Below are 15,660 nucleotides of genomic sequence, written 5' to 3'. Positions count from 1 at the left end.
GTTACCCCCAACACTGGAAACCAGTGTTCTTAAATGCTCTTGTTCCAACTATCCTCTATATCAGGGGTAGACAACGTCTTTAACCGTTGTAGAGTTTAACCTCTTAACCCCTGCCTTACCCGAGCACATTTTCTCCAGTTTGGCTTTACCCAAATCTAAAAAGCCTCTCGACTGGAGCTTACAGCCTATAGCAGTAACGCCTTATTTGAAAGCGAGGAACGTCAAAACGGATCTACAATTTTCCCTCACGATTTTTGTTGCTTTTTGTTGCTTTTCTTTTGTGCTTAAGGGGTTAAGTACTGTAGAAATGTGCGAAATACTGTCAATTACTAAACCATTTCCAAAAAGAACACCAAATTAGGTCATATATTAGGCATTTAAAAGCTTTACTTTTGGCAAAAACTGTCAGGTTCGGCCCTTGGTCTTTTTACAATGAAGAAACTCGGCCCTCAAACTTGCCTACCCCTGCTCTATATTGTTTTTCTGACACTCACCAGCAGATGGCAGCAGCTCCATCTTTTTACTCTTGCTGTTAAAGGCCACTGACTTTTGGATGTTAAAGTATTCAAAAGTAGGATTCTGTGGCTACACACCGTAAAGAAGCCTTTGACTGATATATGGAGATATCTGATGAAAGGCTTTATATATAAATAGTCTGTTTCAAAGATGGCAGTGGTGCTGTTTGAACTTGTGGTTGATGTTTTTATGAACCCAGTGTATTTCTCATCAAAGTTGCTCGGAATTTCATCTTGATTTTGCATCTGCTGTTTTGAAATGGACTTGGTTGCGTGTGGGATAAAACCGTGTAATGTAAACATATGGCTGTAGCATTTGAAGACACAAACCACATCTGATCTCGTACGATGCATCTGTGCGTGTTGTGAAGCTGTCAGACACTTTTCATCTAAATTTAATCCAAAGACAAACATTGTGCATCGAATATAAACCCATCAGCAGGCACACATTTGGAGGCAGCTTTAGGCCCCGCCTGCTTTCGTTAGAAGACAGGGGGGGCAAAGGGTAAATTGTGTTTTTCGCCTGGTCACTGATTATCACAGTATCACAGATTATATCACAGATTAGGGGTGGGGTCCACACTTTTTATGTCTTGGCTTTTCTTTATCTTCAACATTATTAACACACTAGGATTCTCACTGAAGGCGATAAACTATGAATGAACACATGGGATTATGAAGGAAACAAAAACAGGTGAAATATCTCCAAATATGTTTTATGTTCTTCAAAATTGCCGCCCTTAATTGTTGGCATTCTCTCCACGAGCTTCATGAGGTCGTCTTCTGAGATAGTTTTCATGTTTGAGAAGACCAAAACTTTTCTGTGACGACATCGTGAAGGTATCTGAGCAAATGTTAAAAGTGTAAAGCAGTAATCAAAGCGACAGGCGGTGATTTGGAAGAATTTACTTACTTTTAAAACACAATCCCACATGTGTTCACTCATAAATGAATGACTTCGGTGAGAATCTACCATAGGAACAGTTTTGAAATGGAAGGAAAAACGAAAAACAAAAAAATACATACATACACAGGTTAAAACAATAGATCTTTTGTCTATCTATTGCAAACTGAATATGTATTAATGATGATGTCTGCCGAGAGGTGCTTAAAGTGATAGTCTGGAAGTTTAAATGTTTTACAAATTTTCCTAAATGAGCAAAATCGACCACCTGGTTTTGCATTTTGATGTAAAGTAATCAATAAGCATATATATTATTTTTTGTAAAGTCCCTCCTTCCCAGATCTCAGCAACTAATCAGAGTCTAGTATCCTCCCGTGTTGACCAATGAGACGAGCTGTTCCCCTGAACCAGCCGGTCAGGTCCAATCAGGAGGGGAGGAGCTTGTATCATTTACTTTTGAAAATTCTCTTCCTGCTCTCCTCATTTTGCAAACTAAGGGCTTTTTGTTTAAAAAGGGGAGGGATTTGATTGTTTACTTTCTCATTTCATCTCTATCTCTCCTCACTTTGCAAACTTACAGACTATCACTTTAAAGATGAATGAATTATCTATTGTGTAATGATTCTATGTTGTTGGGGAAATGTTATATGTGGTCCAACGATTACATGAACTTACTTGAACTTTTGCACATTTTGTCATGTTTACAACCCTAAACATAAAGATTTGATTTTGATTTTTTTACTGAATGTTCACACACAAGTAACAGACAACTGTGAAGTGAAAGCAAAATGATACATGATTCTGTTTTTTTTTTTTTAAATAGAAAAGTGAAAAGTGGGGCGTGCATGAGTATTCATACAGCATTTTCTGAGTGCATTAAATTGCCTTTATAACATTCCTCATGACTGAGTGTATCGGTCACTAAACAACATCATGAAGGTCAAGGAGCACCAGAGAGGTCAGGGATAAAGCTGTGGAGAAGTTTAAAGCAGCATTAAGTTATACAAAGATTTCCCAAGATTAAAACATCTCCCGGGGCAACTGTTCAATCCATCATTCAGAAATGGAAAGAGTGTAGCACCACTGCCAACTTACCAAGACACGGTCGCCCATCTAAAATATTAGATCAAACAAGGAGAGCACTGGTAAGAAATATAACCAAGTGCCCCAAGATAACTCTGGAGGAGCTGTGAAGTCCTGCCGCTGAGCTGGGGGAATCTGTACATGGGACAACTATAAGTCGTGCTCTACACAAATCTGGCCTTCATGAACCAGTTGAAGACGAAAGCCATTATTGAAAGGAGGCCATAAGAAATCCCGTTTGAAGTTTGCTAGAAGTCATATGGAGGACACAGCTCCATGTGGAAGAAGGTGCTTTGGTCAGATGAGAGAAAAATTGAACTTTTTGGCCCAAATGCAAAACGTTATGTATGGAGCAAACCTAACAATGCTCATCGCCCTGAGTGCACCATCCCCAGTGTCAAATATACGAGGGGGAGCATCATGCTGTGGGGCTGCTTTTCCTCAGCGGGGACTGGGGAGATTGTAAGAATAGTTGGGAACATGGATGGAGCCAAATACAGGGATATTTTGGAGGAAAACCTGCTGGAGTCAGAAAGAGAACTGAGGCTGGGGCGGAGATTCACCTTCAGCAGGACAATGACCCTAAACACAAAGATACATCTACAATGGAGTGGTTTAAAGACAAACATATTAATGTGTTAGAATGGCCCAGTCAAAGTCCTGACCTAAATCCTATTTAATATCTGTGGAATAATGTGAAAACTGCTGTTCACAAACGCTCTTCTTCTAATTTGACAGAGCTTGAGTTGTTTTGTAAAGAGGAATGGGCTAAAATGTCAGTCTCTACATGTGCAAATCTTGTAGAGTCAAACCCAAAAAGATTTGTGCTGTTATTAGAGCAAAAGGGGGTCCCACAAAGTATTCATTCACGCTGTATGAATACTTATGCACGCCCCACTTTTCGGTTTTCTATTTTTTGAAAAATAACAGAATCATGTATCATTTTGCTTTTACTTCACGGTTGTCGGTTACTTGTGTGTGAACGTTCAGTAAAAAAAATCAAAATAAAATCTTTATGTTTAGGGTTGTAAACATGACAAAATGTGCAAAAGTTCAAGGTGTATGAATACTTTCGAGAGGCACTGTATTAATGCATATTGTACATTGTCCCTGTTCAAATAAACAATAAACAAACTCTACATGTATCCCGTGACCTCCAGAAGTCCTCTGCAGCCTGCCCTCTCAGTTTCATGGGAACCTACCCTGGACTAATCCCTCTTTTGGCCGCATGGTGAGGGCTTCCCCCAAACAAACCATACGAGCTCTAAGGCCCGCTGCTCCTCAAGTGGGCTCCTGCATCTCTCCGCCACGTCTCGAGCAAAAAAAAAAAACTCTCCCCTTTCTTCTCTGCCTTCTCATGCGCTCCACATAAAACAGGGGTCCTGGCGTGAGGCAAATCCCACCTCTTTTATTCTCGGGGCCCGGGAAGGAGAAAGGAATGGGGTGTGGATAAGCAAGACCAGCAGGAGACTGTCAGGTTGACGAGCAGAGATGACCCGTTTGGGAAGCGGGGGCCCGTGGCGGCAGAGCGGGGCTGGGGAAGGGTCAGAGTTTGTTAGCGGGATGAGGGGAGGGGGATGAAAAGAAACAGAGGTGGAGTGTATAACCACGAGCGGTGATGTTATCAAAGGTCACGCACTTCCTTATATGTATAGTGTGAGTCATACTTGTGTCCACTGCAGTAGGAGGCCAAACAACTGGGAACAAATTGAGAGTAGAAATGACCATCTATAGACTCAAATACTTAAGGCACACATAGGTGACCACAGACTGTGCTGAAAGTTAACCTTGCACCCTTTTCTGTTGCAGATGAGTTGTGAAGTTGATTTGTTGTGTGAGAACCTGTTTCCCTGCCATCTTAGGGTTTAGGGAGTTCTTTTCTCCAATTATGCATATCCAAATCCCAAAGCGTATTGACAGAAGAGCTCACAGCTTATAAGCCAGTGTGATACCTCATTTGAAAGCCAAGACCTAGTTACTAAAAATATGTGAAAGATCTGTATGAGTGAAACATCCTGATCAGAGGAGACGGCGAGTAACAGGTTAATGCCAGCAACTGTAGCACAACTGCACACAAGGATGCTGGTAAATTCATCATCAAAATCATCTCAAGAGTAAATTTGCTTCATTATAAAGAAGACATTTGAGAGCAACTTTGAATCAGACACAGCATTTTAAATGTAGGTGTGAAGTACAGTTGTGTTCAGGCAAATTTCCCTGTCTCTTGATAGAAGTTCGCCCCCTGCTGCTGGCCAAATGAAACTGCAACATTGTCTGATCGATGCAGAAATTCATTATTCATTTTCTCGAGTGTATTTGATATTAAACATTTCAAAAAACAAAAGTATACTACTTGGCTCAACCAAATCCCTTAAACATTGTCCAAAGTTAAATGTATTAATAAAAAAAAAACACTTCTATAGAGCAGGTGAAAGAGGCAAAGCTTTTAGGTGTCTATCTGGACAATAAGTTGTCTTGGTCCAGACATATTGAATTTATGACAAAAAATATTGGAAAATCTTCAGCTGCAGGAAGAAGATGCCGTCGGTTTCTGCCAGTGCATATGGCCAAGCTTGTTGTGAGAACTTTTATCATTTCTCAACTGGACTTATATATGGGCCAACGCAAAAAGTAAAGATCAAGAAAGAAAGACTGCAACTGATGCAGAATAATGTCATAATGTCATCTATTAAATTATACTGGATTTCGTCTCTGCATTATAAGAAGTCCTATCATAACTTGGTGGATCGCAGCCACACTGTTCATATAATCATGTATGTTTGTTCTTTTGTGGCTTCCCATTTTTTCTGCCCCACAATTTTACATGATCTGTAAGTGTGAATTAAAGATGGCTGAAAACAATCTAGGTGTTATTATATGCTGAGACAAATATATAGCATAGCATAATGTTACAAGCAGTGTTAATTTTGACAACATATTTTAATTTAGTTTTAGTCTTAGTCTTTTGACTAAAATGTAATGTAATTTTAGTTGAGATTTAGTCAAAAAAATCTTTTCAATTTTAGTCTAGTTTTAGTCGACTAAATTTAAGACTAATTTAGTTGTCTTTGATTTGATGATATTTATTATAATCATATTTAATCATGTTCCTCTGCTTCATGGAGCTGCTCCACATGAACAAAGCTCAGAGCTGATCCTTTGGCAGTGAATTTACATGATCTGAGGCTCTTTCAGACTTTCAATAGAAGTTTGGATGATTTTAGTCTCTCCCTTTCATTTTTATTTAGTTTTATATTAGTCGACTAAAATATCTGGACATTTTAGTCATAGTTTTAGTCTCATGAAAAACTTTTAATTTAGTTTTAGTCCAATTTTAGTCGTCAAAAATATCACTTTGACTAAAATTAAGACTAAATATTTAAGTCGACCAAATTAACACTGGTTATAAGGTTGTTGATTATTCATGACTTCCCACAAATACAAACTGAAACACATTTTGTCTTTGCGGATGCTTTATTAGATAAGAAGAAAGGGCAATGCAGCAAAGTTATGTTATATTTCACAACTTCAGTCTGGTAAAATTGCCTAACAAATATTAAGAATTTGCCAAAATGTGCCGTGTCAACATAGATGTGCAGTCAAAGTGCAGGTTTTTCTGCATAGACGGGATCAGAGTCGGCTAAACCTGGTATGATGCTGATCCACAGTGCCATTCAGAGGGTTTTGTTTGGCACACGATGTAAACTATTTTGTAGCATCATAAAGATTTGAGCAAATATCAGTCTGCAGGTGTGGACTTATAAAACACATTATCAAACTGCACTGTGCTGAAATGAAACTGAACAGTTTTAATAGTTGTAATTAACACTGGCTTTGTATCTGCTGTTGAATCTATCCCTGAGGCATGACCATAGACATAATATTAATAGACTATCATTACTCACTCCTCCCCGTTTCACAAAATAACTACGTTCAAGGGGGAAATCATGGCGGATTTACAGACTCCTCCTCCCCAGCTCTGACGAAGCATGTTCCTAAAAAGGGGCGGGATCTTCACCGTAAACTCGGTCCTTGCGTGATGTGTAGTTCGGTCATAGCCACGCAGCTCCAATGCTAACTCATTAGTATATGAGATTTCTGAATTTTTTCTTACAAAAACCAGCCTGGTCCCTTTAATTGTGCCTAACCCTGCGTCATCACAGGAGCAATATCTGGATGTAGAAAGCTTTTTAAAAATAGGCACCAGGCTTTACAGTTGTCACCAGAAGGGTATGAAAGATGTCACATCCCTCTAGTGGTGGAATTGTGTAATTGCATCTATATAATGATAGGGATGCCAATAGCTCTTGACACTATAATTGTGGGCCTGTGTGAGGTATTACGGGGTTTATCTCTCGAACTGACGGGCCCGACCGGCCCTAAAGTACGTCGGCCCATCGGGAAAACTCCCAGTGCTCCCGATGGCCAGTCCAGCCATGCACAAGCGCATGGCTCTCTCGGATTATATCTGTGTCCAACTTTGCACGCCTCAGAGCATTTTTTAAACAGTGCGTTTTGCTCGATGTAGGCCTCGACTTCTTTCTTCACGCCGGACTTAGCTTTATGAGTTTCGGGTAAAATCGCAAGTAGTGGCATGAGATTGTACTGGACAACAGCAGGAGACGTTTTCAAACTTTCAAGCCACTCGTTGTAGACGGAAGGATCTGACTGACCAAATAAAACATAACATAAAGATAACACTCCTAAAATCGTAGTAAATCGCTCACTAAAAGAGCAGCTAAAATCGTGACCTAGGTTCTCGCTTTTAGCTCGGCAATGCTCCACCATAGCCTGGATGGATGGCTTTGCTCTGCACATTGGCTGAGGCTTCCACCGAGAGACAGTGGCTCCTTCCGAAACTATCAAATTGCTAAGAGCTCTTACGCCAAACCGGATGTGCGTCAGCGTCCGCCATGGCAAGTTGCTTCCGAATTGGTAAGTCAGTTAGGAAGTAGTTAGGAAAAGGAGCCTCGATGCTAACTATCATGGCCACTTTAGCATAGGGACCTCTGATGCTAACTAACCGGTGATTAGGAGCTATGTGCCATCCCACAAGCCACTGCGTCAAACCCCCCCACCCCCACCATGGAGTGATTCATGCACAACCACTGTTGATTGACAGGAGCACATTTAATAATAAACATAATAATAATTAAAAATTAAAATCCTGCACAAGCCAAACTTTATAAAAGTGACAAAATCCATGTTGTCGTCACCACAGCTCAGTCACATGTCAGTGTTAAAGAGGAAACTCAGGAAACGGATTAAATGCTTTTGTTTTCATTTAGTAGAAACTTAAGCCACATGGATCATTTGCTAATGTAGCTTTATGAAACAGCTGTTGAAATAAAATATCACTAAAGGGAAATGTTTGGATCATTTGGATTTATTTTTCTCCTTAAATGTCTTTGTTTGGACACTGTTGCTGTTGGACACTGTACAGTAGGGGGCGACATGCACTTTTGTTTGGCCACACTCCACCAATAACTTTAAAGTAGAAGAAAAACAGCTGTTGGTGATGTCACTTCCCTTTCCCCTGTTTAAGAATAGATGGATTGTGAAAATGCTGCTGAAGCTCTAGTTCACTGCATAGAGGTCTAACAGTCGACCCCATGAAAGGTTAAGGAACTAGTTGCTAGTGTTAGTGCTTAGAGGCTACAATTTGATGGTTTCAGAGGCAGCCAGTCACTAACTTCAGATTCGGTTAGACCGCTAATGCTCGCCTGACATGTTTTGACAGAGGTGACATCCTTTATCTCTCTGCCCAAAACCACCATTATGATGTAATGTGTGCCACACGTCGAGGAGGCTGTGGTATGATGGGGCTGATTTGGAAGAATAAACCTGAGGTTAGACGAGTTGATACGTACCTGTCTGGTCTTTGTGTGTGCGCTCAGTCACGCAAAACAGCTCCAAACGGGGGTGAAGATAGAGGCGACCAAGCTCTTCCACGGGCACACAAAAGACCAGACAGGTACACATCAACTCGTCTAACCTCAGGTAGGAACATATCACAGTATTGAAGAACTGTGGCCTGTTCCTTTAAGGCAGTGGATATTTTGCTGGGACTGGTTTTTCAATTGTTTACGCTATTATCCCGTAACTTGCTCCTAATTCGTCAGTTCATATCACATGGTACGTTACATTCACTTTACTGCCTGATTATGATTAGTGCTAGATGGTTTGTCGCAAAATAACCCTAACCCGACCCATATCCCTGGCCCTAACCTTAAAGGGACTAAACAGAGTTTAAAAATGTTAAAAGTAAGTGTTTTCCTCCCCCTACATGTTCCAGCCATGTCCTAATGTGTAGAATGAGCTCAGATTTAGATTTAGATTATATTTTATTTCAGATTGACATGGCAGGAAAGAACAACCGTTTGACCTGTTTTATATTGTGTCAATCACAAAATAAAATAGTAAAAACAATCAAGATCTATTATACAATCTAAGAGCTTGGGGGATAAAAGACATTTCATGCTTTTAGTGTTGCTCTTCTTGGCCGCAAATTGTGTCTCTGGCGTCAGAGCTGGTTCCCAGTGGAAGAGGCCTGAGTAATAAATCGAGCTACTCGATCCACTTCTAGAGGAGAATGCAGCGTCCCAACATGTGAAACTGCCTTCGCTAAATCTGCCTTCTCTGTGATCGCAATGGGTCAGTGGAACACACTGCCAACAGAGATTATTGCAAGTACGACATTCAAAAGTTTTGCGCATTTGACAAAAAAATGGCTTCTAGAAAAAAGAACTTGCACTCATCTGTAACGTCATGTGGGAGCGACCGCTCACCTAGAAAAAGGACCGGTGCAAAATGTTCTAATGTTCCAATCTTGTTTAAATTAAATGTATGTTTTTAATGATGTCAAAATGTATAAATCCATGGTCAAGTATTCATCTACATTTAAAATCAGTTTTTGTACTTTTGTAACATCAACCTGCCCAGGGACTACAGGTGGAAATTAGCATCTTTGCTATAACCTGGTACAATGCATCTTTCCTTTTGGTCAATGTTAAATTGTGCGCTGTCCTGTCTAAATAAAAACCATACCATACCATAAAGGCGTGCAGAGGAGAGGAGCCGTCCTTTAGGATGTTCTGAAGGCTGTGCAGTGTGGCCTCATCACGCCGCTCACTCAGATATTGGAGGGATGAGGATGGGATACCAATGATCCTGCAACACCTTTTTTGCACATATTTGAATTCAGCCAAGAGGCCCTTATAAGACCAGCCCATACAGGACTGGTATGGGGTGGTCCTGTATGGGGTGGTCTTATAGGGGCCCCATACAGGACTGGTATACTCCAGCACAGGCCTGATGAAGGTAGAGCTGTTGGAGGACCTCTGAGGGGAATCCAGCTGTTCTGGCCACACTGAGATAATATATCCTGGGGAGTGTTTTTGCAAGCATGACATGTGCATCCCAGGATAAGTCCGATGATTTCTGGACTCTGAGAAGTTTGAAGGTGGCGACTCTGATCACTGCTTGACCACTGACTTGAGGCGGGAGGGCATGGGATAGGCTCTGGTCTGGCACTGAGAAGCAGGTCCTTTGTCTGTGACTGCCAGTGGAAACTCCTGACCCCACTCATCCACAGAGTCCAGAACCCCTCGGGTCAGGCAGTGATACCTGAATACACACTGAGCCATAGGGGCGCCTCACCTGTATCTCTGCCAAAGCCTTTAGTAACTGATCGTGTTTTATTGACTAATGTTTTATAGACTAATAGTATGTAAAATATTTGTTTTTCTTTATTTGTATGTGTCACTGCTAACCTAAATGCTAATCTATGACATAATATGCCCAGGATAAAAATTATTCAAAGAAATCAGACTTACAGGACCTTTGTTTATAGAGACGAATTTGTGTTATGAGGATTTTTGTAGCAAGAATCGTGTAATATTACTTTACACATTAAATTAGAAAGGGCTTTAGTGACCAGTGTTGCACAAAATCACTGTTATGGCATTTAAATCACACATTTCATAATAAATGCATATTTATTTAGTTAAATTAAGGGGAGACACTACAGGCAAAACTAAATTTTTTCAGTTTTCAGGTTTTGGGCCAAATTTGTCTCTGAACATAAAAGCTTTCACCCAGAAACAGAAAATATGCCTAATCTTCACAATAACATGTTTAAATATTGCGCTTATTCAATGTTCCCCCCATATTATATGGGACAATGCAATTTCAAGGGCCTTTTTCTCAAAACACATTTTTCTGTCATTGTGGCGACACTATGTCCACGTCAGTCGGACCTAAAGACTTCACATTTTCCAGCCTTGGACTGAACAATATTTGGAAGATTTTTTCAGAGGGATTTTTTATTATTTAATCCTTAAGCCCCATTTATTGAGTTTTGAATGTCAAAAAATAAGGCGAAAATGACATTTTTACAAATTTTTCCACTAAAAAACAGCTTATTTTAAAACTAAACAAGAAATCCTAAATCCCCTCTGAAAAAGTCTTGGCAACTCATTCATCAATAAAATGAAACCATAAATTTGAATGTAGCTCTGTCCATTATTCAGATCTCGTCGCCGAAAAGATGGGAAATTTGGGGCATTTTTAGGCATAAAACACCTTGTTCTTATATGAAAAGATAAAATGACAGAAAACTTGCCACGTATTTTTTTCTCACATTTATGCCAGTGATCGACAGCAAAAGTTTCAAATTGATATCTGTAAATATACATTTTTTCCCTATTCACCTGCAGTGTCTCGCCTTAAGTTAAGATCACGGCACCATGAGAATATTATTACTTTTTCTCATCATCTCATCCTATTTTCACTCATACATTTTTAATAAACATATTATCTGTTCTCACATTTCTTGGGACTTAAATGCAATAAAAACAGGTAGTGAAAAACATTGACACCTTTTGCTTCTTGAATCTGTCTCCACATAAACCAACAAATTACACTTCTCTCATTTTCACAGGTTTTGTTGAGGAAGTGAGTGGGAGTATTCAAAGAGCCTCTTCCATGACCTGCACGTACACTAAAATCATCTGTGCTTATATAGTCGTGGTAATGAACTTTTGAGGAGCTTCAGTGTGTCACCTACCATCACTCCAGAAACTAATTTGGTGCAAGGCGGGACATTTTCCTCTATAAATCTGGCACGTACATCCACAAGGTTTGAGGAACAGAAATAAGGAAAAGACAAGTAGACTGCGCACGTCTTTCTAATTTCCAGTTAATCCCGCCCCACATTGTTCTAACCTTCACGTGTCCTTCAATCTTCCAGTAAGGCCATAATCCCGCCCCGTCATTGTTCCCGTAACCTTAACCAAAACCCTTTTCCTATTACCTTAACATTTACCATAACGCTCCCCTGTAACCATAACCCTGACCTTAATCCCTAATCCTAAAATATTAATTTACAACAACAACTGAACATTTTTTTTGGAGTGTGAAGAGAATTCAAGAGTTTTTTTTTTTTTTTTTTGCTCAACTTTGAAGTTTTCTGAATCGTTTTTATTGTTGTGTCCTTTTTATGCTGCTCCTTCCGGCACATGAATTGGGATTAGGGAAGTTATTTCATGTTATCTTTGTTGGAAAGCGAAATGAGGCCGACAGCGCAGCTTGTAATTTATAAGTTGTACGCTGCAAATTGACATTGTCCTCTATAAAACTGAGCAGGCGCGCGTATCCTTAAGGTTTGAGGAACAGAAATAAGGAAAAGACAAGTTAGACTGCGCACGTCTTTCTATCTTCCGGTTAATCCCGCCCCACATTGTTCTAACCTTCACCAAATCCCTTTATTAACCCCAACTTCTACCATGTATTTACAGCTTGTACCATGAATTACAACCAGGCCCACCTTAATGCACCCATAGGCCCCGGGGCTTAAACAGAATTGTAGGCCCCCAGAGCAAACCCTAACCCTAACCTATAATCCTAACCCTAAATCCCACAAAAAACCCTAACCCTGCTCCTCCTACATGTATCCCTCTGGGCCAGGTAGGGCGGGCTTCTCCAGGTAGTCAGGTACACACATAGAGCGCAGCACAATCATCGCATACGGTTAGTCATGCCGCAAAGTGAAGTGATTGACAGGAAAATCTTGATTCACACCCACACCCATTCACTCCAACCTGAGATGACTCCACTACACGTTCAGCTTACTCATTAATGTAAGCAATCAGAGCCGTTTTATGAAGGTTGTTGTTTTCACGCTCACTTACACTCACAGAGGTGGATAAAAAAAATGTATGCTCAAAAAAAAAAAAGGCGGCCCTGATTACAACGTGTAACTTACCAAATTGTTAGCTCCAAAAATCACTTTATATTAAGGGCTACTTGTCAATAAGGTATCAATAAACTGTCTAGGGTTACAGGTTATGGTTAAAGGGATATTTCAGGATTATTGACATAGGGCCTCATTTCCTAGTTATCCAGCGTGTTGTTGATTTTTGGAGATTTTTTTTAATTTTTTAAATTCATGCAGTCCTTATATTTGAAGAGTTTAGTGGTGCTAGGCTAGTGGTAGGCTAACCAATAGCCTGCATTAAAAAACCTCCACGTGTAGTAATGCCGGCCGCAGGTAAACAAACTACTGTAGATCCGGTAACCTAGCAGATCACTCCGCCGCTACGTAGCTTTCAACCAGGAAGCTAATGCTGCTCAAATATAAGTTATTTTAAATGCAAGATGGTTATATTTAAAAAATGATTCAGTCAACACAGACATTTATATCAGTAGTCTGGTGTTATAAGTGATTGGCCTCAGGTGCACTGTGCTCCGGTCAGACTGTTTTAATGCAGGCTACTAGTTACCATTGACATGCACTAGCCTAGCACTAGCCTAGCACCACTAAACTCTTCCAATAAGGACTGCATCGATTAAAAAAATATTTATATCTCCAGAAATCAACAACACTCTGGATAACTAGGAAATTTGGCTCTATTTCAAAAATCCTGAAATATCCCTTTAAGGTTATAGGATTAGTTTTAATTGTTTATGCTTATGCTTATTGATACCTTATTTAATAGTTAACGAACATCCCTTAATATAAAGCGTTACCAAATGTAGTCATTTGATTTTAAATCTCACACCTTCATCAGACATGGACATTTCCCTTTCCCTCCCAAACCGGATCTGAACCTTTTAGCTTGACCCCTCACCTTTTTGAATGAATCTCTCTGGCTATAAATACTTGAATGATTTATTTATGACCAGAATATTTTCAAATTAGATATATGGGATTAAAATATTGAAAGTTTTACTTGGTTTTACTGTTTTTCCCCCCCCCTTTTACCAATGTCAAATGAGCAACAACAAATTATCACTACCACTTCTACCACCTTATCTACCATTATCTACAACTACTACTACTACCACTATTACTACTACTACTACTATTACTACTACTACTACTACTACTACTACTACTACTACTACTACTGCTACTACTGCTATGTGCTTGCAAGCAAAATAAAGGAGGGTATTTATCATGTGCCATTTGCTTTTGTTTGTGAAGGTGTTTTGTTGTAGCTTAGAACTTTTGGTCAGACGTTGAAAATGTACTTTGTATTTCTTCAATCAATGTTTACACAAGGCCATAATAAACCGCTTTGTTATAAAAACTGTTGGTTGAGGCATTTCACAATACCACCGCATGTACCCCGATCACACGGTGATAATACTGCAGGTATTTCACCAGAAACAGGAAGTCAGTTTCATGAGAATCGACAGTAGAAGGCAGATAACTGTGTTTGCATTCACTTTTTATTGCGGTGCTTTGCAGTCGTCTACGTCAAGACCGCAGCCCTGTGCACCGAGCTCTGCAAAGGAAGTAGGTGGAGCTTGATTTGGTAGAGATGCGAAATAAATTCCAAGATGTGCTACGATGGGGTTTCCGCTTGTAAAGAGAGTACAACAGGTATCCTCTGAAGGGATTTGCATGCTGTTTTATTTCTTGTTCTTTGTTTGTTTTTTGTTTTACATTACTGGACATACTTTTCAATTCAACATCCAGATTTTTCAAAGTTGAGAGATTTGCAGGAGACACACTTCGTGCCACTTTTATGGAACAATGCCTGTGATCGTATTGGAGGCCCGAGATTTCACCAGCCCATTCTTCTTGGTCCGTACATGGGAAATCTTCTTCAGCTGCGTCACCTTCAGCCTGGTCGCCTCTTCGGATTTAAGGGACAAAACCCACCCGAGTTTTAAGACTTTCTGCATGTTCGCCTGGTGCTTCTTCTTCTCCATCACTCTCCTCATCCACATCCTGAGCACCATTCAGTTCCACAGCCTTCTCCCGATATCATGGAAGAACTTGATCGTCACCGTCGCTGCCCTGGGAGCTTCCATGTCCCTGAGTGCGGCGCTGATTTTCCCGTGCCTCATCATGGACCATCAAAACCCACCGGCTCGCGCCATCGCAGCTGCCACAACATCCTGCCTCACCTTCCTGGGATACGCCTTTGAATTCTGCATGTGCCAGCGCCAGTCCCAGGAGCAAAAGGGCTACATGGGGAGCAAACCGGGCCTGCTCAAGACTGTGCAGGTGTGGGGGGGCTGCCTGATGATCCCCCTGGTCGTGGAGACCATTCAGGACATGCCGAGTGAATCGCGCAGCTGGCAACTTTGGGTGTCTGTAGCGGCATACGCAGCCGCTCTCGCTTTGTCTCTGTTGACACTAGTGGTGATTCTTGGGGATTTGGCGGCACGGTGTTGTCTGCCGTTCGATAGATTGCTGGCTGGGTTTAGTTTGATGGGGGTGTTTCTGTACATGGTGGCCACGGTGATCTGTTTTACAAAGCTGCTCCAAATCAAAGACCCAAGACACAACCTGCCTGAACACACTATAGAATTGTTTGTTTTGGAGACTATAGTGGCCAGTATTACCCTGCTGGCCTACACAGTGGATCTAGCCTTTTCAATAAAGCTGTTATGTGATAGGGGTCATTGACGTAGATGATTCATGCTGTTCATATTATGTTAAAACCTGAGATTATATTAAAATGTTGTAACCTGAACACTGAAAAGAAGAAGCGGCGTGGACTTTAAAACTTCCATGTTCATTTTTCTCACTCTTTCTCTGGGGTCAGCGCTACTTTTTTCTGTCAAATGCCATCGCTGCCCATCTGTTTTTGTAAGCCTCACCTGCATCACAAGACAGGCTGGTTTTAATAGTCTGCTCGAGGT

The 15,660-nt window shown here is 40.6% G+C and overlaps 1 protein-coding gene across 1 annotated transcript; it reads left to right on the top strand.

Moving 5' to 3' along the window:
* The first annotated feature begins 14,510 nt into the window (after positions 1–14,510).
* LOC306961624 (myeloid-associated differentiation marker-like) lies at positions 14,511–15,536 on the top strand. Its single transcript, XM_079554463.1, has one exon. It carries the CDS (start codon positions 14,543–14,545, stop codon positions 15,422–15,424), a length of 882 nt encoding a protein of 293 aa, XP_079410589.1. The 5' UTR covers positions 14,511–14,542; the 3' UTR covers positions 15,425–15,536.
* Positions 15,537–15,660: the final 124 nt, after the last annotated feature.

This window comes from Gobius niger (genome assembly GCF_951799975.1).
Source record: "Gobius niger genome assembly, chromosome: 3".
Classification (NCBI taxonomy): Eukaryota; Metazoa; Chordata; class Actinopteri; order Gobiiformes; family Gobiidae; genus Gobius; species Gobius niger.
This window is presented reverse-complemented; position numbering and strand designations above follow the sequence as displayed.

Bases quoted from the DNA above. Each gene is read 5' to 3' on its own strand.
- LOC306961624 (XM_079554463.1), top strand. From the start codon at position 14,543: ATGCCTGTGATCGTATTGGAGGCCCGAGATTTCACCAGCCCATTCTTC.